At 42.9% G+C, this 25464-nt stretch overlaps 1 protein-coding gene across 13 annotated transcripts in view; it reads left to right on the top strand.

The window, feature by feature from the left end:
* The window catches only part of LOC128768872 (neurexin-3b), a 269686-nt gene extending 244970 nt beyond the window's left edge, over positions 1 to 24716 (top strand). For 4 of the 13 annotated variants that reach the window (XM_053882094.1, XM_053882092.1, XM_053882097.1 and 1 more), the window contains 2 exons: positions 10800 to 10878; positions 21499 to 24716. In XM_053882094.1, the coding sequence (XP_053738069.1) occupies positions 10800 to 10878; positions 21499 to 22496 (1077 nt within the window). In that variant the 3' untranslated portion in view covers positions 22497 to 24716. Of the gene's footprint in view, positions 1 to 10799; positions 10879 to 19460; positions 19975 to 21498 lie in introns of all 13 variants that reach the window. The other 9 variants (XM_053882090.1, XM_053882091.1, XM_053882088.1 and 6 more) reach the window with 6 other exon arrangements.
* Positions 24717 to 25464: the final 748 nt, after the last annotated feature.

Genomic DNA, 25464 nt, shown 5'->3' with positions numbered 1-25464 from the left:
CCAATAAGAAGCTTAGTAAACCATCCAGGTTCATGTGTGCGTTGCTTACAAACACCACCTCTTGTCGAAAGCTACTTTATCAGTCCCAGTGAGGTGTCAAGACCACCGTGTTGCACCCGTAGTAATCACTAAACTGGTTTACTCTGTGAAGTGTCATGTCCCAGTTTCCCCGGAGCAAACCTGCTTTTTTTTGGTCACTTCCCTCTAAACTCTGTGGCAGCAAAGCTCCTGTTACAATCCCTTTAAATGTATACGTTTTAGGAACCCAGAAGATATACCGTCAAGAAATCGTTCTTGGAACACTTCCCAAAATATCTCTTCCACATTCCGTATTTAAAACTGAAAAGATTCCGTTCTGCTTTTCGTCCTTGCGTTTTCAACACAATAGTGTTTCAGCCTTTACAACCCAAAAGCGAGAAGCTCCCTTCCGTCCCGCTCACCTCCGGTCACCTCCGCTGTTGATTTGAAACGTTTTCATTCGGCTTTAAATCCCAAAACCAACTCACTCTATTCAAATACAATCTCTCAACTGGTTAGTGATTATGCCTCAACTTCAGCAAAGAGACTAAACGGCTGCTTAATTTAGTTTGAGCTCATTAGGAATGGAATCCAAAAGGGAGCGTCGGCTAATTTCGAAGCCGTGGAGCTGCCAGTATCAGCCATTATATAACGCCCACATTGATTTGGTATAGCAGCCTTGAAGTTCTAACTGTGTTAGAGATGCTTTCGCGTTGAGACGCGAGATCTATTCCACATGGAGGGACGGCAAAATCCTGGCGCAGCACTTCATTCTTCACACCTAGTGGGGAGAAAAACAAATCCCCGTTGAATATATCATCTGCTTGTATCCAAGCAATCGCCAAGGTCGGCTTTATTTACCGTGCTTTAAAAACTTCCAGCTGTATAAACAAAAGGCAAGCGAGACAGCGCCAGTAATGAAATGCTGAGCTGCATAATGAAGAAACTCGTCCCGACTTCATTGACGGCACTCATTCAAAACAACCTTCGCAAATAAATCGGAGAAAATTCCCAAACGAAATGACCTTATCTTGTTTTTAAGCGGTTTATTGCCTCGTGGATTGACTTCTGTTCCTATCTATCCCTGATTCCAGACTGTTTTCCCTCCAAGTCTCTTCTCGGTTAATGGATTTCGGCAAAGCTTGTCATAGTGTCCTTTAAGATTTTTCACTTTTACTTTGAAGGCTGAACCACAGACTTATCACAACCGAGACCTCCGTCTGATGCTGCAATTTTATCTGAGGTCAACCGCTCGTGGGGAAAAGCAAGCACTTTTTTTCTCTTTTTTTCTCCCCGTATTCCATTATTCCTCCAGGCGGTGAAAGAAACTGAACCAACTTAGTATGATTTAAGAAGAGCATTCTCCTTTAAGTTGTGACGGATTGGTGAGGCTTCATGAAACAGGGTCTTCCTTTTCACAGCTCACAGTTCCTGCTCAACTGCTCATGTTTAAATGTTTCAAATTTTAAAGGGCACTTTCTGATGTTATCCAGTGAGTTGAACGACCACTGGGTGAAACTCTGAAAACTATTAATTCCACAAAACATCTGACTCCTTTGAACTAGTGATGGGCTGCTGAGGCTTCATGAAACAGTGTCCTCATTTTCACTGCTCAGATGGTGTCGCTCTCAGTTTACAAATGATGTGGACTTTCATTGAAATAGTAGTTGTCAACTATTTTAAAGCAGAGAGTGCCATCCAGTAGGTCCTGTTTCATGAAGCCCCACCAACCCACTGACTCTTTAAACAGGATTTTTGAAATGGTAACGACCCAGTCATAAGGATGTGTGTTATCCTTCATGGAAGATAGAAGATAGAACGACTGCAGAGTAAAGAGTAGTGATGGGTCAATGAGGTGTCATGAAACAGTATTGCAGGGTAGATGAAACACTGTCCAAATTTACCGCTAGATGGCGCTCTTGGTTTAGAAATTATGTGTGACTTCATTGAATTACAGTGGTACCTCGGTTTTCGAACGTCTCAGACAGACAAATCGGAGTTCGAACAAAAATTTCGAGATTTTTTTGCTTCGGATTTCAAACGAAAATCCAGAACTCAAACGCCTCTGAAAAAACATTGTGTATAACACAGCCGTGTCCCATTAGCTCCATTTACTGACTGTTTTTTCTTCATATTGAGGTGTAAAACCTTTCCTGTCTCCACACTGGACCGTGGTAGAGTGTCACAGGGGAGGTGCTCGCTCTCCACACCTCCACTCCAGGGTTTGATGTCCTGTTGTGGGCTGGAGCTGGGACAGGGATGAGGCGAGTCTGGGACAGAGCGTGACTTGGTTTATGACTTTGTCACAGCCAAACTGCACAGAAGCGCACATTCAGAGCTGGACACGCACCGGGCACCTCTTCACTTCTGGAGAGACGTCACTCACTCGGCAACCCCTCCCACATGCAGCGGCCACACACATAGAGGAACAGCCACCTGCAGCAGACGCTCTACATTCACTCCTACAAAAGACTATTTTAAGGCTCGGAACGCATTATTTCTTTTTCCATTCATTGCAATGGGAAAAATCGATTCAGATTTCGAACAAATCGCTTCTCGAACGGCCGTCTGGAACCCATAGATACATTTAAACAACACACGGAAGTTCAAACATTCTACAGCAGACAGTGCCCTCTGGTGGCCTCTGGAAATCAGGACACTGTTTCATGAAACCTCATCAACCCATCGCTGTTAAAGCATGTCAGTGATGCTCACAACCATAAAAGGCGAAACTGTGACATAATGTCTATTACAAGTCCCATAATGCACTGCAACAGTTTTCAATCAACTTCATCTTCCTGAATAAACCTGGTTATTCTTATGGTGATAAAGTTGATAAGGAGGGGATTCCTTTGTGTCCACTCTGCCTTAGGGAATGACTTGGAATCCCCCAGCGAGACCTGAGGACTTTAGGAGAGGAATTCCTATTGCTCCTCTGACAACCCTGAACCAGTCGGCGTCGACGGTGGATTATTTAATGCGTAGTTCTAAATGGGGTTTCCACCCTCAAGACCCTCTTGGGTGCCGAGTTGAGAGTCATACGCTTCCGTGTTCCATAAATAAATAAATAAACAATGTATGGAGTGAAGTTTGGTGTGTTCCGTGTGCACATGTGTGAGAGTGTTTGTCAGCGAGCCGGGCTGATAACCTTGTACACTGCGGCAGGGGGGTGATTAAAGATCACGGCCAGAGAGCATTTCCTTTTCCAGGGGAAGATGAATGACCCTGTTTGAAAGGAGTTGCCTATGGCCTCAGGGCAATTAGACTTTGCTGCGAGCTGGCAAACACGGGCTCTCTCCCAGCACAATCGCGAGTCCTTGAGAAAGTGAAATATTATGCGCGTATTCTGATCTGCCAGAATCAACCCGCACGATGATAGAGACCCAATAAATAATTCATTTTTTTTTTTTTGTTTTCTAAACCAGTCCAGCTGGTTTACGTCTGCGCCTTCACGCTGAATCTCTCTCCTCATTTACCTCCCCGGAGCTGGAAAATGCGCTGACTAAAGGAGACCGGGGGAAAAAAAAGAAAGAGTCCCAGCGAGCGTGCTGTTCGAAAATATCAATATTTCATCTAGAAAATCATTTAGCTTGTGGCTTTGCTCCTGCTATTTGATCCCGGAGCTCATTTTGTTATAATTTACACACATTATTGGAGAAGAAGTTGAGCGGCGTGACCCCGAGTTATCGCGCCAACAACACTCCTCTGGATTATTTATCATTCCATTAAGCACATTTGAATCTGATGTTTCGCGCTTGTTATTTTTCCATCGTCGCCTCGGCGCAGCTGATCTGTCACGGCACGCACGAGCGAGGACTTGTGGTGTGGTAGTGATATGGCCATCGATTCTCCTTGTAATGCAAGCCTCTTCCTTGTCCCCCTGTCAAAGCTCAGATCGGACCTGATAACGCGCACGTCAGACAAGCGTCGATAGACGAAAGACGAAGCTTCCGCCATCAGGACGACTTCTTCTTTTTCTTTTTTTTTTTTTTTTTTTGTGAGTTGTGGAGAGAGAGTGGTAGCAGGCGGGAGCCACTGTGACCTTTGATTTCACTCACATCCTGCGCCATTTCTCACTCTGAAAAATAGTTTCCACATCAGACGTTTGAGAAATATACATGTCCGCCATGACATAAGAGCAGCTCTGGGCGGCTTTGAAATCACTGTTGTTCATTTGCCCTTGCCCTTACATCACCACTTTGATCTCTGAACTACTGGTTTCCATAGCAACTACCTAGCGGAAACTCTAGAAAAAAAATCTTTTTTTGGGAAATGAAGCCAAGTGTATGGCGTATTTACAGCACGTACATGTTTCACCCTCCTGATCCAGCAGACGCTCGACACTCTTGTAATGTTCAGGCTTCGGAGTGTTCAGGAGGAATCTGCGGCTCGATGATATGACTCGGAGTCGACTCTGCTCTGTCCAAGATGCAGCAGGCTCGCGCTCATATTTCATGTCATGTCTGTAACCTGGGGGCCATGACTGCCTTTTAGCCTTTTTCACTGCTTCCACTGACCCCTGGGAACGCTATAGACAGAGCCTGACTCTATTATGTCTCCGCTTGCTCCCGATGAGCAGGAGTGGGAGCTTTGATGTGACCGATCAAATCACCATCATGCTCCCTGGAATATTCAAGAGGGGCTGCGGACACAACAGCTGCTCTTGGTTCCCCTTCATGTATGGACAGTGTGTACCTCAGCGTACGCACGGCTGCTGCTTCAGGATAATGCCGAGTGCCTTTGATTTGAGAAACACTAGCACCACAGCGTGGCTCCCAGTCATACGTATACACACACACATATATATATATATATATATATATATATATATATATATATATATATATATATATATATAAAAACCAGTTTTCTGCTGGTTTTTCCAACAGAAAACTATATCCACAGTTTCCTGTTGGAAAAACCAGGAGTGTAACGGTATAAAAAACTTTTGAAGTTTGTTTGGTACATTTTCGGTGTAGCAAAGGACAGACTTTTCCTTTGAAGTGCACCGACAACAGTATAGCATTGTTACTGTTGTAGACCTATAACCTTATTGAACCAACATTTCAATACAAAATGATTCATGCAGATAGATTCCAGTACAGTACTAATGGAGTACTTCAATGCCGCGGCCTCCTTTTTAATTGTCTTGTGTGTCTCAGCTGAGCTGGTCACATGGTACGGCTGGTTGTGAAGCTCCAGTTGTTGTTCTGTTGTGGCTGTGTGTCCGTTTTTTTGCAGACTGCATGGGAACCCTCATAAAAGGGATTTTTTTTCCACGTGCACTTGTTAATAATTTGCATATATTGTTCTACCTTTTTTTCTTTTATTTTTTTTTTTATTTTTATTTTTATTTTTATTTTTATTTTTACATGGATTGTGTGACGGAATCGTGGGGGAGTCATGTCAGATTTTTTTTTTTCCGCTTGCTATGTATAAAATAGCGCTCCATGAATCCTGAATTGTTTCTGACTTCTCACCCATCACACCCAAAAATGGTGAGTGGGTGTTTTTTTTTTTTCCAGCCTGTAAAGTTACCTCACTGTAACTATCATTCTCTGAAGGAGAATGCCGATTTCATGTGGACGGTCCCAGCTGGTTCCAGCGAACCAAGATCCCTGGCCCCTTGCTGGTCCGAGGTCGGGACTCGAGTACTTCTCCAGTTATGAATTACCCTCAACTAAATTGTTGGAGTGCAGTGAAGTGTGCGGATAGACTTCTCATTGAGGCCGACGCCAGTGAGATTGGATATAAAGTTTCTTATTCGAGTGGCTGCTAAACTCTCACTTGCTGGAGATCATCAAGTGACTGAAAGTATTTCACAGGACTGACAGAAGAGGAGCTGAGAAAAGAAGCAGATACTGGAGTTCTGGTCCGGTTATTTTGGATGGAAGCAACAGAGATGAAGAGAATTAGAAGGGTTATTTAGAGGGCCAGCGCATGAAAGAGTTTGAAGGAAAGTGAAAGTCCTTCTCAGAATACCAACCGGAGAAGAATGAGGTAGCAAAAAGCCGATTGATGTGCAGCGCGGAGTCGCGCCATTCAAATCTCACGGTCCTGAATAAACTAAACAGGATCCTCCATCCTTCGTGGCAGAAATTTCACTACTATTGTTTTCTTTTCGTGGTTGAAGACGACTCACTGCAGCGCTGCCCTGCATCGTGTTGTGCCGGGAAATGGGTGATGTAGCATTTGTCATGCTAATGGAGCTCAGTGCTGCTTCAAGTAGTTCATTTGATTCCTTGTACGCAGGTTTGTGGTCGCCACAGCAGCAAGTGGTTGTTGAAGGGTAAATAAAAATCCACCAAAGAAAAAGCATTTCACCAGTCGGTTAGTTGCTTTGGAATAATGTTGATTCAGGTATCAGAGATCAAGTATTTTATCCCACTTTATCTTCTTTTTGTATTTTTATTTTTATTTTTATTTATTATATATTTGTATATTTTATGATGTCAGAACCAAAACATCCATGATAAAGGAGAGGAATTGAAATTGCGCTGATGGATGTAAATATTCACACAATTGAACATTTTATAAAAGGAAATGCATTATTATAATTTATAATATTGACATTATTATTATGAATTAAGTCTTAATCATTATTGACTTATGATTTACTGTGCAGCTGGTTAAATAAAGATTATTGATTGACTGGTTAAAAATATTTTTATATATCAAAACTAAAAAAATGCTTATGTAATACATTTTTTTTTTTTTTCTGTTCAAATGTGATTAATTCATTTTAAAGTAAACTTTTTTTTACATTTACTTTTAATATACATAATAATAATACAATACATTTAATATGATCATTTTATCGATCGTCTTTTTTTTCCTTCTCTTTAAGGATTTCCGTGCTTTTCACTTCGCTGCTGTTGCAGCAGAGCAGTTAGCGTGAGGTAATCCATCCAAACCACTTGGTTAAACAAACTTTCGACAAGTTTGGAATGACTCCGATTTTGTTCTCCCTCCTCCTGTCAGTGGAAGCAAAATCCGAACGGCGTCCGGAGGAGAGCGTCTATCATTATCGATCGTCTATTTTCGTTGATGTGCTAAAGTGGTGGGGGGGTAAATGCAGGTTTAATGAAGTCTGGCTATCGATTCGGCTCCACTGTGTTTGGAGTTAGGAATTCCGAGCGTGACTTTGAAGGTCGGCTCATCGGGAGAATCAAAGTATCATCGAAGGAGTAGTGACTCCTCGCGAGCTTCCACGTGATGGGACTCCTTCACTCTCAGCGTTCCACCCCACGTTTGGATCAAATAATCCCGACAATGTTGGTGAAGAATATTTACACCCAAAGAAATAATTTGGAGCCAGAATGTATCCTACGCAGTGTTATGGAGATTAAGAGAGAATTGGATTTCCCCAGCTGTGAAATCAGTTTTTGTAGTCCCGCTGGCCGACCGCATCATTATGCCGCGCCACTCCAGGCCGCCGCCGCCGCCGCACGCGAAGGCATTCCTGCCCGTTTCCGCTCCAGGAAGCTTCATTTACAGCATCTCGCCTCGCGCCGTGTGTTATTATCGACATGTGTGGTCAGCTGAGAGAACACCGTGTCACTTTGTCGGTCCTGCATTAGTGGAGAGGCGGAACAATGGCAGCCTAAACCCCTTCATGTGAAGTGGCCCTGTATGGAAATGAATCAGGTGCGACCAGAGTGGATCTAGAAACGTGAAGCGCCCTTCAATTTTTTTTTTAAACGCCTTTCATTGAAAAAAGAATAGCACAGATTCCTCTCCATTTGAAATGAAGCCTTTAACTCGGTAGTGACTGGTGGCTACAGGGTGTGTGGCGCTGTTCGTCAGATAGTGTGTCGCAAAGATGGCGCAGCACAGAGAATAAAAGATGTTCCCCACGTCTTTCTAAATGGTCTCTGATGTTCTGCCATTGACACGTGTTCCATCAAATAAGGAGAGTTCAACTTTACTGCATGTTTCACCCCACTAATTGCTGTTGCAACAAGAATTTGAAATAAAAGTCTGACAAAAGATTCATGAGTTTATTCAGTCTGCTTTTTTTTTTAACTTGCCAGGAGCGAAATGAGCCAAATTAAAATCCACTGGTTGAACAGCAGCGTGGAATTCATCAATACTCTCAGAATAAACACGACTTTCTGATCAGTCGGTGAAGCAAGAGCTTGCCCTTTGGCTCAGCTCTTTTTTTTTTTTCCCCAGCGAGAACCTCAGATAACAGAGCTCCAATTGTGCGTTTCCTGCGAGTCTTCCGTGGTGTGAATTAAAATAATCCGAACCATTTTTCAGCCCGTTCCAAAATAGAATGGCTGGTGTCAGACTCCTCAAATGTTTGCCCAGCGCAGCAGCGCCGCGGGAATTAGATGTTGAGATTTACCGCAGGAATGAAGCTGACAGAAAGATTGTTTCTTTGGGTTACAGCAAAGTTATGCTCGATCGTCCCCCCCCACTTCAAACTGTGCTCCAGCACATTCAGCCAATTTCTTCGCCGTCACTTCCCTCCTCCCCCCACTCTCCCAGCGCTTCCACCTCCTCCACATCCGTCGTAATAGCAAGCAAGACTTTCACACTGTAATGTGTCTCCAGCAAATAACAGCTACCAAGGGGCCGTATTTTACTCCAATTTAGTTTAATGCCTCTTTTGTTTTTATACCACAATAACCCGAGGAGCCGTAAATAATGTTGAATGGCAAAGATCTGACGCACATTAGTCCGCTGTCTTGTCGCTGGAATTCAATGGTGACTCATGAGAGACACGACAGGATACAGCAAGGGTCTTTCTCTCACTGCTGTTTGAATCACCAAAGGCTGAAATGAATCACCTTCTTGGCTTATTTCTTTCTTTTTTTTTTTTTTTAGATAAAATTTTATAAAAGGAAATGTATTATTATCATTTATAATATTTACATTTTTTATATTTACATATATATTACATTTAATTTTAATGTTTACATTTTAATTTACATTGTTATTATGAATTAAGTCTTCATGATTATTGACTTATGATTATGATGACAGGTTAAATAAAGATTATTGGTGAAAAAAATAGTTTTTTATGTATAAAAATATTTTACATATCAAAACTAAAAAAAAGCTTATAATACATTTCTTTTATCTTTCATTTACTTTCACTATAAAAGACATGCATTTACATTAAAATACTGTCAGAAAATGAGTAGCGTTCCACATTTTCGCTTTCTCTGAAACGTCCATTTTTCGATTCAGTCAGAGCCAAATATTCATGAAACTTTCTGTGAACTTCTTCAAACATTGTGTCACAGCTTAACAGGTGATTTCACAAACTGATAGTTTTCATACTGTCAAACAATACAGTGTGAATGGCTGCAGTGGCTTTCGCTGTCCTGACAGGGATAATGCATCATCATCATTGTTCTTAAGGGATGAGGCAGAGTGTTTCCAGTGGATCAGATAAACATCTGTATAAGTGTAACCCAATAATCCAATATGGCCGCCACCTCGTGACATCATGATACATACAAGCGAATGAGTCCCACCCCAAACTCTGTGTTATTTTTCATTCACCACCATTTTCAAGCTTCAACCTTTTACAGTCAAAGCGGAAATTTTCAAGGAAAAAAATGGCGCCCTAAAGATTAAAAGCAACACGACCAAATTGTGTTGTCTCTCAGGCGAGTTTGTCGTGACCTCATGACTCTTCTTCGTCAAAATACACGCAACATCCGACTTACGACCTGCTCGACTTACAACCACCCGCACGACCACAGCCAGCAGACGCTTATTTCTTTTTTTTTGATTCAATGTCTGGCAACGCGTATGACAGTTACGGCAGCGCAGTCTCCCAGCATCTCACTCTCACACAGCGATCCACCACTACAGAAGCACCTATAACCCTCACGTCGGCTATTTTGAATGGCATTCGACTTACATCCAATCCGACTGACGACCGGGATTGGTTCCGACCAACCGGTCATAAGTCGGACGTTACGTGTCGTTTGAGTCCTTCTCTAGAGCCAGGCCTTATACTGTGTGTGTATATATATATATATATATCAAAAATGTCATTCTATGAAGTAGCACGCCCCAGTCGTGTGGGTTGATCCGTCCGTGTGGTCGAGGCCGGATGTCTTTTCTTTTTTTTTCGGCCATCTTTGCAGCGCAGCAGCTCAAGCATGGGGGCGCGTTTCATTAGTCTGTCAAACCCGATGATATTTAGGAGCCCATAGCCACAGCCAAGACTGGAAAACTCAATCAGCGCTCTGATTTCATAACCCCGCTCGGTGACAGGGCTTATTTTATCGCCCCGCTGATTCATTCTAATAAATGCCTGCTGCCCAGTGCACAACTGATATAACACAAGCCGCAGCCCGTCCTCCACGGGTCGACCCGAAAAAAAAAAAAAAAAGCAGAGGAGGATAAATCAGAATTGTGGGGAAGCTGGAAGGTGGAGATAATCTGCGCCGCCTGGCCCACAGCTCCCACGTCCGCCGCTCCTTCCGCGCTCTCTCCACACCCTTTGGCACAAATCAGGACAGTGTTGATCTGTGAGGGCTCGGCGCCACCATTGATTGTGTACCACCGAGGAGGCAGGGCTATAAATAATCGCAGTCAGAGTGCGAAGGGTGAAGGAAAACAATTATCCGCAGAGGTGGAAAGCACATAAAGTGAAGAATGATAAACACTGTGAAAAATGATTGACTCCCGGTGAAATATCGGAGGAGGAGACAGGCGCCGCCGTCTGCGCCGGCGGAGATATCCTTGACTGAAGCGGCTTGACAACTGGCCATGAGACCGCAGGTCTAAGCACATCTCCGTCTCTCTCTCTCTAGACGACGGACGACATCGTCTCGTCCGCCGAGTGCTCCAGCGACGACGAGGACTTGGAAGAGTGCGACTCCGGACACGCAGGTGGGATGGGTGTGTCACACTTGTGCTTGCTTAACAACCTGGTGTCTCTCTTCTTATCTTTCTATGATTTGCTACCAAGGAGCCTCTCCTCTAGCATCATGTCCCATTGGAACTTCAAGTGTAACTTTAATCTCCTCTAAAAAAAAACATTTTTAAACCTCACACATATGCAAGAGGTGCTCACCCATGGATACGTTTAACACACACGCAGGAGACACGAGCACGGCCACTCCAGCTCAAACAACAAGTTACACTGATCTATGGGGCCGCTGACATGATGAAGCCTTGATACTAATTTTGGTCTCTCAGCATTCAGTGGAGAGCTCCCTCGTGCGACAAAATTAGTATCATCCCATGTCACCCGAACTGATGCTTCAAAATGTATCTGTCCTGTACATTGATTTCCTCTTGCTGTACGTGTGCGTCTCTCTTGACAGAAGATACATTTTGAGATTCTTTCGAGAACAAAGATGCTTTCAGCATAGATACTGTGATATGTAGCAGACTAACTGCAACAGAGCCTCCTCCTCCTCCCTCTCCTTCTCTTGTTTGTACCTCTGTTTCCTTTTGTCGGAGGCTTGCCTTACCTGAAACATTCTGATAGAGAACAGATATCCTCGAATTTCTGTGCGCATCGTCTCTCTTCCCCCCTCCCCTCGACACACAGAAACACGCTATGACATCATAGTTACGAGACGTAGAAGGTGCCTTACCTGACTCTTGATGTGAAAGGATGAGTTTGAGGTGACTTGGGTTTGACCGTCAGCTTTTGGAAGAAGCAGCTGTCACTCTGGAAAAGGTGCTTATTGGCCACCCAAAAAGAGACAAACCAAATAGTGGTGGGCTGGTGAGGCTTCGTGAAACAGTGTTCTTATTTCCCACTTATTGTCCACTAGATATCGCTCTCTGCTGCCCAACTGTTTCCTGACACCTTCACTACTTAAAACTCATCAGTAGTGATGTGCTGATGAGGTTTCATGAAACACCGTCCTCATTTTCAGGGGTCAGTAGGTGGCGCCCGTGATTTATTACTTTAAACTTTAATTTCAATAGTTGTTCCAAGCCCAAAATTGTAGTGCAGACAGTGCCATCCAGTGGCCCCAAGAAGGAGGACACTGTTTCATGAAACCTCATGAGCAAATACAATTATGATACAAGAATTTGTTTCAGCAACATCATTAAATCAAAATCCTTGAGTCGCAGGAGTCGGCTTCCTCCATGGCACGTTGACTGGTGGGCAAATGCTTTCTCTCCCGTGTGGAGGGTTGAGGTCAGGACACGTACGGGTTGATGATCCTGAGCTGTCATGACTACTTCCTGGTCAACGATGGAGATATGTAGCACCTCATGAGGCTATGTCTTTCACCAACAAGTGTGCACCACGAGTGAAGCGCATTTGATGCGCCATATATACCAAGTGACCAAGTCAAAGAATCACCATCCCGTGGCTTAACCCCAACCACCATCTTTCTTTTACGAAACGCCGCGGAAGGCGAAACATGCTTCAGTTGAAAGCCTCATGCCTCGACACGCCACACTGACTTCTGTGGGACACAGGACTCAACTTGAGAATAGTCGACGTTTGATGCCTTAGCTGTGAGAAAGTGTTTGCACCATTGATCCTGGAGCTCCTGTGTCAGGGACAATGCGATGTGATATCAAGAATGGGCTCTTGGATCATTGCTCTCATGAGCCACTCAGCTTTATAAGTTGGATGACCAAGTCTCAAATCTGTCACTGAGACTTTTGAGAACCGTGGTCAGGTTCTCTGAAGCTGGTTGGTGGATGCGCTGTGTCACGAGATTCAGCCAGTCACCTTGAATCATCCCACTTCACCACATCAGTCTCATTTATGAAGCGTTAATCTGCCTGAATTCGGCGCAGCTCAGCACCAAGCAAGTGTCCGGCTTTTACAGCAGGACTTGAAACAATACCCTTTCGCTCCTTATCTCTCCCGGAACATAACAGATAATCGGCTATTTATCTATTTCCCTCCGAAATCCACTCGCTTTTTCCCAATCAGTCCGCGACTTTGAAGCGTTATCAGCCTATTAACAGAATGTGTTTCCTTGAAACTCTGGTCACATTTACGTCTCCGTTCAATGAGCTTTATTTGATGTGCGGGGGGGAAAAAAAAATCATTTTCTTTTTCGCCTCCCCGTCGTATTTAGCTTCTTTATCTAGACGCAGAAGTTGCTTCCTTAGGAGATTATTGAAACGGAATGGAGGCAGCTCCTTTGCCTATTAAAATGTCAAACCCAAGTTTCCTCAAAAGTGCAAGTGCAGAGTCGGAAGTTTTGCCGTCAGGGACCAGAACACGGTACCTCCCCTCAGACAGCGGCGCCATGAACACATTCCACCATGTTGACACAGAAATTCATACCCTCATTCCTTGACCCGCTTCAAGTCGTATGAGAAGTTGCATGACATGATGGTGGTTTGATTTATTTATTTTTTGTTCCTCCTGTGATGCCCATCTGTAACTGTTTGGACCCGACTGCGGGTCCTTTATTTTGGGGTGGTCTAGTCTACAGGGCGGGAGGGAGCTGTTTTTTTTTTATTTTTATTTATTTCAATTTCATTTCATTTTGTTTGCTTTATTTGGTGTCATCATCCGTCGTCCATCCTCCAAGCAAGGACAGATCCGCTCCTCCCGTTTTTGCCTCATCTTGTGCCGCATGAACTTTTGGTGGTTGAAAAAAGTCAAATTTCCTCTTCATCTTTTTCATTTGTTTTTGCGTGATATATGCCTTTTCAATAGACCACATTTTTTTTGTACGACGTAGGGAAGTGAACGGCAACAAAATCTTTTCTTGCCATCATCTTTTTTTTTTCTTTTTTTTTTGGCCTTGTGCGGGCAACCCCATTCTGTCTTAAGAAAGTTGTGTGTGAAAGAATGACTCCCGATGAACCCCCGTCCCCTCCTCCATCCCGACTCACCAACCTTCTTTCTTTCTCGCCTCTTTGCATATACATGTCTGTTTGAATGCAGATGGCATAAAAGACTTTTATTGCCACAAAGTATATCTGTTTTTCTATTCTATCTGTTGCTCCAAGTAGAAGGCTTTCGTGGCATGCACAAGTAACTGGACTGTACTCGCTAGACTAACCGATGGTCCTCCTCCTCCTCCTGCTTCTGCATGGATACGATTGGCATCCATTGCTGTGCGCTGCTTCTTTTCACCCATGTATCTCAGCCTAACCCACACTGGCTTCTCCAAGCTGTCAGTGTACATTTTCGGGGCTCCAGCGATGAGCTTGGGCCGTTGCTGTTACCTCGAAAGTGTCTGGTGTTGTCTCTGTCAGTCCGTCTCTTCCAAAAAGCCTGTCTCGTCTCCTCAGAGTGGGTGTCTTGTGCTTGTTTTTTCTACAATGTTGAAACTCACCTTTACCCTTTAGCCCCACAAGAGTTCCACAAGAGAGCGACTGTCCTTGAATTCAAATAAATTTTGAACGCCGCATTCGACTCTGCGCTCCAGAATCCACAGGTGCGATGAAAAATCCCGCGACATATGTTACAATCACCGAGCCAGGAAGGTTTCAAACAGATGTCTGAGCAGGTTGTGCAGGCTATTTGTCACCGCAGACGTTTTGACCAGCCATAACTGGAAAGGCAGAAGTGTAACGAATAGCATCCATCTATGTATTACAGTGCTTCCCGGAAAACCACGTTAGCAAAAAAAAAAACAATAATTCCAAAGTACAGCGGTTGTGTTCTCAGTCACACCTGTGCGAGTCACGTCAGGGATTTCAACGGAAACAATATTTTACAAAACTGTGGCATCGGCAGAAACAGCTTTGCAACAACAAGTTATTCGCCTGTGTAACCTTCTGGAAACAAAGTGGGAGAAGAGTCATGTCATTTCTTGGCGTTTATGAGGTCATTGTTTCCACAAAATACTTAAAAATAACAAAACTGATTTCTTTTTTTATTAAAAAAAATAAAAATAAAGAAGCCAAATTGAAGACTATTTCTTGTCCCTCAAAATAAATGAAATATAGGACGTGTAAAATGGTGTTTATATCATGTTCTACCAAGATATTCACCACTTAAAAGGGTAGTTAGGTTTGAATGAATATGAAAAAAAAAATATTTCCATCATGTTTTATAATGTAACAGCCCTTTTTGTTTTTATAAGTATGCATTTTTGTTGTTTTTGCTTTTTTGTTTCTCTTTTCTTGTTTTATGCCTATTTCACTTGCATAAATCAAAACAATAATATTGAGGATTTTTATTTATTTATTTAAAATTAAATATTTTCAGGATAAAACATGGTGATATTACACTTTTTTCCAGATTTCTCCTTGTTTTATGACATCATAGTTCCAAAATATAAGTGAAATTTAAGACTTTTTTGTCTGTCTTGAAGGCTCCACAACAGTCACAGTATGTAACGTGGCTCCTTAGGAAACTTTAATTTAGGTTCAATATTGAAAATGTTTAATGAAAATAAAAAAATAGGGATAAAACATGGTGATATTACACTTTTTGCCAATTTTCTCCCTTTTTATGACATCATAGTTCCAAAATACAAGTGAAATTTAAGACTTTTTCGTCTGTCTTGAAGGCTCCACAACAGTCACAGTATGTAACGTGGCCCCTTAGGAAACTTTAATTTAGGTTCAATATTGAAAATGTTTAATGAAAATAAAGAAATTAGGGAAAAAAACATGGTGATATTACACTTTTTTCTCCCAATTTTATTCTTGTTTTATGACATCATAGTTCCATAAATTGAAGTGTAAATTTGGCTCCACAACAGTCACAGTATGTAACGTGGCCCCTTAGTAAACTTAAATATATATATATTTAAGTTTACAAAGTATACTACTAAATATATATATATTTTTGCTACACAATATTTGGCATTAACTTGAAAGACAGACACATTTGAGATGCTTTTGAACGTCATTTTAACTTCACTTGAACTCCTTGCAACACCTCCACAACAGCTTCTCTGGCATAATCCAAACGTCCTGCACGTTCGTGAGATGCTTTCATGGTAGGCGAGATGCTTTCCTTCTGAGAGGTAAAGTCCGAGCAACTGCCTCTCCGGCAGACCAGCGTGAAGATAATGAAGGCGACAGATGTCAGCCGAGTGTAAAAGGTGGGCTGGTGGCTGCGCAGGAAATTGATCATCTGCCACTTGAATCTACCAGACTAGACCCTCGCACGATGATGGATGAAAGCCGGTGTCCTCCACGCTATCCTCTTCCTCCCGTCAGGGGAGGTTCTTGGGTTCTTCACGGGCAGTTAGCTCCTCTTACAGGGGCCATAAAGTTCATTTATCCTTAAGCATATAATGGCTGCCCATTAAAAATGAAACCCGCATCTCAATTTTAAGATCCAAGATGCAACTGAAGGCCAAGACGGCGGAGCGTGTGGTGACTCAGGATGTAGCCGCTTCTCTGGGATCTATAGGGGGTTCCTGAATCTGGCTGTCGCCGGCCACAGTGCGTGTTGCGACAATGGGATTTCAGGCCGCCAAACCACTGACTCACCCGCAGTTTACAGCCAGGAAATCCCATTGACTTTGGGGCGGATGCTGGTGCACCGGTTTTCCACTTTCATGGCGAAGCGTTTTAAATCCCTCACACACCGTTGAGATTCATCTCCATTTTGAGGGCTCAGCAAATGCTGGATGGATACGGGGATCAGGAGAGAGAGGAGACGGAAAAGCGAGCGCCAGAGTTGAGGGAAGTGAAGATAAAGTGCTGCTCTGAGATTTGTGCCTCTGTAGCTGCTGATCGAGTCAAGTCAATTAGCCAATTTCAAAACGCTTCCGAATTTCTGCTTCAAATTAAGAGAGGCATGTTGTAGATAATCCAGCGGTCGCTCTCTTCGCGAAGCCAGTGGACGATTAAAAAGCAATGAGTTGAAGTTGGTTAGATTATCGCTGGTTGGCAGTTTCAACATTCTTCAAGGCTTCGCTTAAGAATCCCCCGTCAAAACGCCTGGTCTTTGATGCTGAAAAGCTCCTTTTTTTTTTTTTAAATGGGAGGAAATATTGTTTCCAGCTGGTGAAGTAGAGAATTGTTTTCCAGGGAGGCGTAGGTTTATAACAAGTCTTCAACAGCTTGACAGAGACCGAACACAGAACCAGTCTGGTAAAGCCAAACCATTAGAAACCGCCGCGGCGCTTATCTGCCGCTGAAACGTGGCAAGATGTGAAATGAACGTGCGAGAGCTTACGCAGGATTAAAGTGTTTACCAAGACATCAAGGTCCCTGGCCAGACTTCAGTCAAGACCCTTGACTGCCACTATTTCACTGATAAGCATCGGCTGGTTTGGCAACACTATAAACAAGACGATTGCACCAGATTTAGAAATAAATAATAGTCACTGTGCAGTAAACCAATCTTGGTTTATTTTAATCTTAATCTTAAAACACTTGTTTGAGGTTTACTTGAGATAAGAAAAAAAACATCCTTAAATAAGAGACTCCCAGATATGTGCCCAAACGCACATCCACGATATATTCACTCGTAGATATCTTTAGCATTGAAAAGATCATTGGTAGCATTGAGCTCAATGGGCCAGTAGAGGGCAGTCGTGTTCCCAAACTCGCTCAGGTGAGATAGAGGCAATAAAGCGCGTGCTACACAGAGAAAGGTCTGTGGATCCAGACTATTATCCAGAGCTATTATTGTTTCCTGATAATATCCGAGTTATGTGGACCCGATTATGACCTCTGCCAGGAAGGTCATAACCATGGCTTTGAAAATCTACAATAAGACATTTGACCTGTCGAAATGTAGCTCTGCACTGACCAGAGTCAATATTTGTCCTTTAAATTATTATTCGCCATGAATTTCGTATTTAAACTGTAATATAAAGTGTCATTATTCTGGGGATTGTTTCGCCCCAAGGAGGAAAACTGTATTTTATTTGGGGCCACATGACGTATTGTGACTGTTGTGAGTGCCAAAAGCAGGATGAATTAAATTAACTCTTCATGAGAAAACTACTATACATATTTAAATCACAGATAAAAAAATAAAAAGATCTGTTTTTTGTTTGTTTGTTTTCCATGTCCAATTCCATATATATGGTATATTCCATATTCTGCTACTTCAATGGTGAATATCATGGTTAAAGAACTAAAAACAAATTGAATTTATTTCTATAAATATTATTATTTTAACAGACACAAATGCAAATATTTTAGGTTTTAAGTTTTACAGTTTCACTGTGACTTTTTGTCGGGGGGCCACAAAAATACAGGCCAAGTGCCACACTTGGTGTTGGACGCCCTTTGACATATTCGCTGATCAAAAAAACAAAAATCTTTGTATTTAGTTTTGGATTATTGAGATTGGACAGGACAGGAACAGGAAATTGTGGGAGATGTAGTTCTTTGTTACCTTAGTGTATAATAGTAAGCGGCTCTTATTGGCCGGTTTGAGCCCTTGAACCTTGAGTTTGACACTAGAATGTGGTGCAAGCTGCATTGTACGGAAAGTTATTTTTGAGTGACAGTGATTGTAATATATGTTGCATCATCATCAGCGGTCATAATGTTCTGACCACTGAAAAGTTACGCTCCTCTCCCAAACTCCAAAATCTCCTTTCAGTCCGAGCGTTTCCCGACAGTCATTCGCAGCCGTGTTTCGCCCATCCGAAGTGACTCAAACTTCCTCGTCCTCTTGTGGAACTGGGACACATCTGTCAGTCGAAGGCTGTTGGTTATGCACCGCACCAGCAACGTCCACCGGACAAAGGCATCTTTGATTCATGAGTCTTAATGGGACATTAGCTTGCTAGCGCATCACCTGAGCCGCACGCTCCCCCCCCCCCCACACTGATGAAAAATACCCCACAGCCCTCGGTGACAGTGACGATAAGCTGACCTTTCCCGAAAACAGCCCCCCCTCCCTCCCCCCCATGCTTGCTGTATGGTAACTGTATATTACTCTCCCTAAATGCAACTTACTTACGCATGCGTGAACCCAACTTCTGCCAAGCAAAATCCAATTTTTCTGACGTACATCCAGATTGCACGCCCTGCCCCCGTCTTTTCAAACCCTAACAAGAGAACCTGTTCAAAAGCAACTCACAATAAAGGAGGCTTTATTGTCAGTTGGGTAAGGTGGTGGTGACATTTTGCCCTCCTCTCTTTGTGTCGGTGTGTGCTCTCTGGTTGTTCTGTTGACAAATTTATGGTTTCCTGTTTCGTACTTGTCCTCTGTGCATATATGCCCACCTGCGCATATATGCTTCCGATGATCAAAGTCGATGCAAATTGACAAAGAGTTGTTTTTCCATGACTGCCAAGCCGACCTCCCTTTTTTCCCCACGAGTCGCGAGCCTTTCTCGCCGATTGGAAACCTGAGGCTCGTGGAGAAAAAGGCGATGTCTGGAGTAGCTCTGAAGTGTTTCTATGCTCTGCTATCTTGTTTTTCTGATCTAACAATTGGATGGATTTGCTAATAATAATGCTAGTAGTCATAATAATAATGTGCATGGCAAAGAAGTTGCAGCTTAGGGTTTGTAAAACTGTCAGTGTTGAGAGTGCTGTTCTCTTTTCTTGATGGGCATGTATATGCTCATTGTCTGTATATCCCCATCCCTTCCTTACAGCCAAAAGCTCTAATGCCGCCCGACCGCTTCGTGCCGCCTTTACATGGACATGGCAACTGATGTACACGTTCACCCCCATCTATGTCATTTCCTTCCTAGTATGTTCATAGGCCCCACCTCCGTCTCTCACCCCCCCCCTCCCCCTCCCCTCCCGAACCCTTCCAAGATATGTACAGTCATTTGTCCAAAAGAGCTAATGATATAAACGATAAAAAAGAAGATATCAGGCTGTACATATTTACGGAGAATTTTTTTTTTTTATAGATAAAGAATGAATATCTAAAAAATATAGCAGAATGGTCGACTATTTTTCATGTGTGTGGATGTATGTGTTGTTGCCTCCCTGTGCCATCTTGTCGATAAAAAAAATATATATATAGTAAATAATTAAAACTGTTTAAAAAAAAAAAGACTTTTCAAGACATTCTTACACAACTTTCTTTTGTAAACTTTTTTTTTTCTTCCTGCCAAAATCATGCGGGCAATTTGTTGATGTAAGTTCACGATACTGATGGTATGCTTCCTTCCTTAAAACGTATTACTGATCCTTTTCTTCTTAGCTCTATCTGTGGCTTTACTTTGTGAATGTTTGACTAACGTTTGCTCTTAACTCTGGACTCTTTTTGCAATGCTTTTATTCCTTTTTTTTTGTTTTTATTATTTCTTTAATTTTCATTGTGTTTTCTTTGTTTTTTTTTCCATAAAAAAAGGTCTGCATCTCTTTTTCTAGTGCCCTGTTTGTGAGCCTTCTGCAGTTCTTATGACAAGCCACTTTGGCAAGAGGATATTCAGTTCTGAGCGACGGCTGAATGTTTCAAACGCCTGGTGAATCTGGTGGAGAATGAGGTGGTGGAAAAACGTGTAAATGAAACGGGACGTTGTTGTCGCGAAGGTGGGCCACGTGAAAACATTCAGCTGTCGGTGAACTGTTTGGTGACTCTCTGCCATTTTGGTAGCTGTAGGGGTCAAAAGGCAAGAGGCCTCAGGGGAGTCCACTTGAGCTGAGACTTTGGTTTGCGCTTTGTGAAAAAGGCGTGAATTATTCGAATTATTTCATGACAAAATGCAGGAAAATTCAATCTGGTTAGCTATTTATTTTTATTATTATTAGTTTAATGTGAGAAAAATATTTAAATAATGAAAGTAGCAGATGTGTCAAGTATCCAAACCCAGTAAAACGTCGCCATGATTTAAACTCAAATATGGAATTCACTTTGGATTTTTCAAAATAATAATATAATATTCATGGCAGATTTGGCATCAAGCCTTCCCGCCAAAAAATATTTCTGTCATTTTCACATTTTTCTTCTTTAAATAATAGTAGCTAAATGGCATTTAAATATTTTAAATTCATTCCAGAATAATCAGAATGAGATTATCCAAAGATTGAACCCCATAATTCAAGAAAAAAATAGTGTTTTTTCAATCACTGGCGATCAATATTGTTGAATTATGAAGTTTTCTGCTTGAAAATAAACTTTTGGACGGATGCCAACAGAATGATTTGTTGTGACCGGCGACACGTTGCCATGAGTGGCTTTTCTAGTTTGAGTCTTTTGGAACGACTTGATGCGTTTTATTTCAGCCAAGCTAAAAACGTATAAAACAGGGAGCAGATTGCTTCTGAGACGAAGACGGTCAGGTGTCAAATTCCGCAGAAAAGAACTGACAGAAGTAGTGTCAAATATGAAAAGAGGAGACGAGTTCCGTCGAGTACTTGTAGGATCCGAAGTGGAGTCAGTTTACAGTGGCTCACCTCTGTGCTTCATCTCAAAGCCTTTTGATGCGACGTACTTTTATTTATGGCTGATTTCTTTCGGTTGGTGTCTTGTTTGGTTCTTGTTTTTTTTTTTTTTTTTTTATGATTTTGCTTTTGCACTTGTACTGACCTTTCTATTCTTTCCTTCTTGTTTTCTCTTGGGTTTGTTTCTAGCATTGCTTTTTCTGTTCTTTTGTCACTGGTTCCTTTGGTGTTTGCTCTGCTCTGCTGGGGCTGATCTGCCTTCTGACTGGCTCTTTTCTCTCTTTCGCCTTCCAGGAGGGGAGCTAGTCATCCCAGTATTAGTGGAAGATCCCATAGACATCCCTTCTGTTTCCACCCGTTCTCCATTCATGCCCCTGCCCCCAACCCTGCGCCCCGTCCTCACCATTATCGAGACCACCAGAGAGTCCTTGGCCATGGCCACTGAGGCGGGGGTACCTTGCTTGTCGGACCGAGGCGGCGATGATTGTGATGGTGGTGGTGGTGGTGATGATGATGATGATGGTGGTGATGATGATGGCATGGTGATTTCGGGGTTTGGCTCTGGCGAAGCTTTCGACTCTAGCCTGCCCCCAACTGACGATGAAGATTTTTACACCACCTTCTCCCTGGTAACAGATAAAATCTTGACCACATCAACCTATGAAGGCGGCTACAAAGCCCTCGCACCCAAGTGGGAGGCCAAGGACTTGAGGCCTAGCAAAGCCTCGGAGGCAGGTAGGACTTCCCCCACCTTGCCTGTGCCCGACCTCCGTGGCACGCCGGCGGCGGCGGTCCCCTCAGACACGCCGCCGAAGCTGCCTGCTGGGAAAATGAACAACCGCGAGGTCAAACCTTTGCAGCCAGACATAGTCCTGCTGCCTTTGCCCACTTCCTTCGATCTGGATGGCACTAAGCCACGAGGCCCTTTCATCACCTCGCCCATGCTGCGCACGGTGCCCGTCGCCCTGCCCACCGTCCCCGGCGTGGTGCAGCGCGGGCCCCCGCCGGGCGCCTCGGAGGTGATCCGAGAGTCCAGCAGCACCACCGGTATGGTGGTGGGGATCGTCTCGGCGGCGGCACTTTGCATCCTCATCCTCCTCTATGCCATGTACAAGTACAGAAACAGGGACGAGGGCTCCTACCAAGTGGACGAGACTCGCAACTACATTAGCAACTCGGCGCAAACCAACGGCGCCGTTGTGAAAGATAAAATGTCCAGCAGCAGCGGCGCCGCCAAAGGCAACACAAGTAGCAAGAGACCGAAAGACAAGGACAAGGAATATTATGTATAGAAGTGAAATCATTCCCAGCTCATGAATAAAGTGAACTCGGAACATTCTGACAGTACCATATTGGCAACTGTGATTTAAAAAAAAAACAAAACAAAAAAACGAAGGAATCACTGGCGAACTCAAGACTTTGAGTCAGTTGAACACTTGCAGAAGAAAAAATAAAAAAACTGTCTTTAGGAAACACGCTTACCATTGTAAGCGTTACGAAGAGACAATGCAGTAGATCTTCACCAGGGCTCGACGTGGACCTTTTTGCCGAGCTCCTGCTGGAGACAGTGTGACAAACATCACGTCCAAACATCCACCCCACGTGACCGTCTGAGGTGTGTGACACTCGGAGTTACTGATGACCTTGTCCGTCGTGAACCTGTAAGATACGATCACTCGTCATTCGGGCCATTCTCAGCATGCATGTGAGGTGTATGTGACGTGGTGCTGGCATCTGTGTATGTGAGGGACCTCCACAAAACAACCGCTCTCGGGAGGGTTGGACGTCATGGTATCGCACCGTCAGCGTTTTCATTTAGTGTAGCTTTCATGGACGCAGGTAACGTATGTGGGGATCGGTTTGTTGATTTATTTTCTTCAGTTCCTAAGTATTCCATGCTGAAGGATAACAACCCTTTATAAACACAAGTGTGAAAACCAAATGTATTTGACTGAGGATTAAAGTCTCTTTTTTTTGTTGTCTGTGTATCGTTGGTTCACTCAATATTTAGTTGAAGATTCAAACGTTTTTTTTTTGTTTTGTTTTTTTAAGAAGCTGGTACCATACGAGACACTTTCCTGCAGACAAACCTCTGTCCGCCTGGTGCCTTCTCGCCCTCCATGTGTCCCAAACCTCGCTCTGAACATACAATCATTTTGCAGAGCGATTCAACATTTATCAAGTCCATTGCTGCCGGAGGTTTTAAGCGCCGTCTTCAAGGTCAGCTAAATTAAAAAGCACAGCCAAAGTCGTAGGTGAAACAGGATTAGCATATTTTAAAACTTACGAATGAATTTGATTTTTTTTTTAAATTGGGTCTGTTTTTTTTTTACTGTTGCAGTTCATTATGAGCCTCTATTCAAACACCACTGTCCCGGGCTAACTCATTCCCGGGTCACCTGTTAAGGCAGGTTTGTCCAGTTCCCTCGTCTCAATGGACAACCACAGCTAAAAGTTAAATATATAACTTTTTAAAATATAGAAACTATACAACCATCAGCTTTAAACTTCACTCATTGTCCTGAATATATTTATTTATTCTTTGCGACGTCCCACGACAAGTTACCGTAGTGACAACTCCTCCGGACTATAACCCCAAAATATGTCAACGAATTTCTCAAAAATCGATATTTGTCTGTTGTCTTTTATGGTACCAGCATCTTAAAACAAACAGCGTTTTGTATCTTCAATTAAATGCTGACTGAATAAATCATGTTCTCAGATTTCAACCTTTGGAATTATTGATGACACACAGTTTGGCGATTCCGAACGGCGAATCCGCATCATTCGCTCGGCTGGTACATTTTGTATGTGCATTATTTTTTAAGGCCTGTTATCCAATCTTGACTTCTGTAGCTGTTAAGACAGAATGAGAGCGTTTTTATTCCGTAGCCGCCGAAAGCCTGGAGATAAAAACGCAGATGAGCATTTGTTTAGCGGCGATCAAATGTTGTTAGATTGTACGTCTCGTCTCTCTGGGTGGTGTCTTTTCTAAAGTCGCATGAATATTTGACCAACAGAAGCTGTTAGTTACACAGAAAACGTTCCGATTTTGTATTTGGGGGGAAAAAAATGCCGTTGTTTTTCTTGAATCTGAGGTGTAAAGCGATGAGGATACGGGGGAGATCTTGCCAGCACGCGACTTACAGGCGTTGTTTCTTTCTTTTTCTTTTCTTTTCAATGTGACACCGACGTTTTCATCTGCTCAACTCGTCTTTTCTGTTCTTGTTTTTACGACATTCTCTTCACAGCAACGTTTTTTTTTATTACTTTTCACGCAAATCGGTCAGTGTGTACATTCATTTTTTTTTTTTTTTTCTTGTGTTTTTTTTTTTTTTTTTTGACCTGTTTATTATTGTCTAATGCTCCTTTGACTCCAATCAATTCCCAGAAATAAAAAAAAATGTTGTTCCCAGACTTGGTTTTTTCATTCATCAGCGGAACTTTTCACCGGCTTCACATCACGCGAATGATTTCTATTTATACCGGAAAGTGGTTTTATTTCCATTTCAATGAAGCCGGCTTCTCAGCCATTTACCTATAGATGGTTATGCAAATTCCTCTTCATCATAAATGAGAAAAAAAAGGGGCGTGGGCTGCGAAGGCTTATTAGAGAACCACAACAGAGGGTGAAGAGCTCGGCCGGGCTTCGCTCAGCTCTTTTGTGTGTGAAGGCACGGATGAATGGGGAAAAGCATACGCCGGGGTTATGAGCCGCTCATCGGCCCCGGCACCTGCCTTCACAGCTCGTTGTGACTGCGTCCATATTTCGCACAAATGGCTCCTTCACGGAGCTGGTCATTAACTCGCAATAGCCTATTGATGTCGGCCATCAGCGTGTGTGAGTATATCCTGCTCGCACAATGACTACATATTAACTCATTCATTCTGCGGCCCACAGCCACCAGAACACACCAGGGACTCGCTGAGCTGAGCTGTTTGTGTGTTATATTTAAAGTAGGAAACTATAAATACGTTGTCTGCTGCACTAACCGTTGCATCGCAACATGGATCTGGTCCAAATAAAGAGGTTCTATCTAGTTATTTACACACACAGAGTGTCAAAATAAGGAGTGAGGAAAGTGCGGCCTGGGGGCCATACGTGGCCCTTTGTCTTCATTAATGCGGCCCCTCATGAAGACAGAGCAAAACTGCACATTATTAAATGAATGAATTATTTATTTATGTATTATTATTATATGTTTATCTTATTTATTATTTTATTTCATTTTATTTTTGTCAGCACTTTATTCCAAAACA

The sequence above is a fragment of the Synchiropus splendidus genome, chromosome 12, assembly GCF_027744825.2.
Source record: "Synchiropus splendidus isolate RoL2022-P1 chromosome 12, RoL_Sspl_1.0, whole genome shotgun sequence".
NCBI classification, from domain to species: domain Eukaryota; kingdom Metazoa; phylum Chordata; class Actinopteri; order Syngnathiformes; family Callionymidae; genus Synchiropus; species Synchiropus splendidus.
Note: the sequence above shows the minus strand (reverse complement) of the source record. Positions and strands in the feature narration are given on the sequence as shown.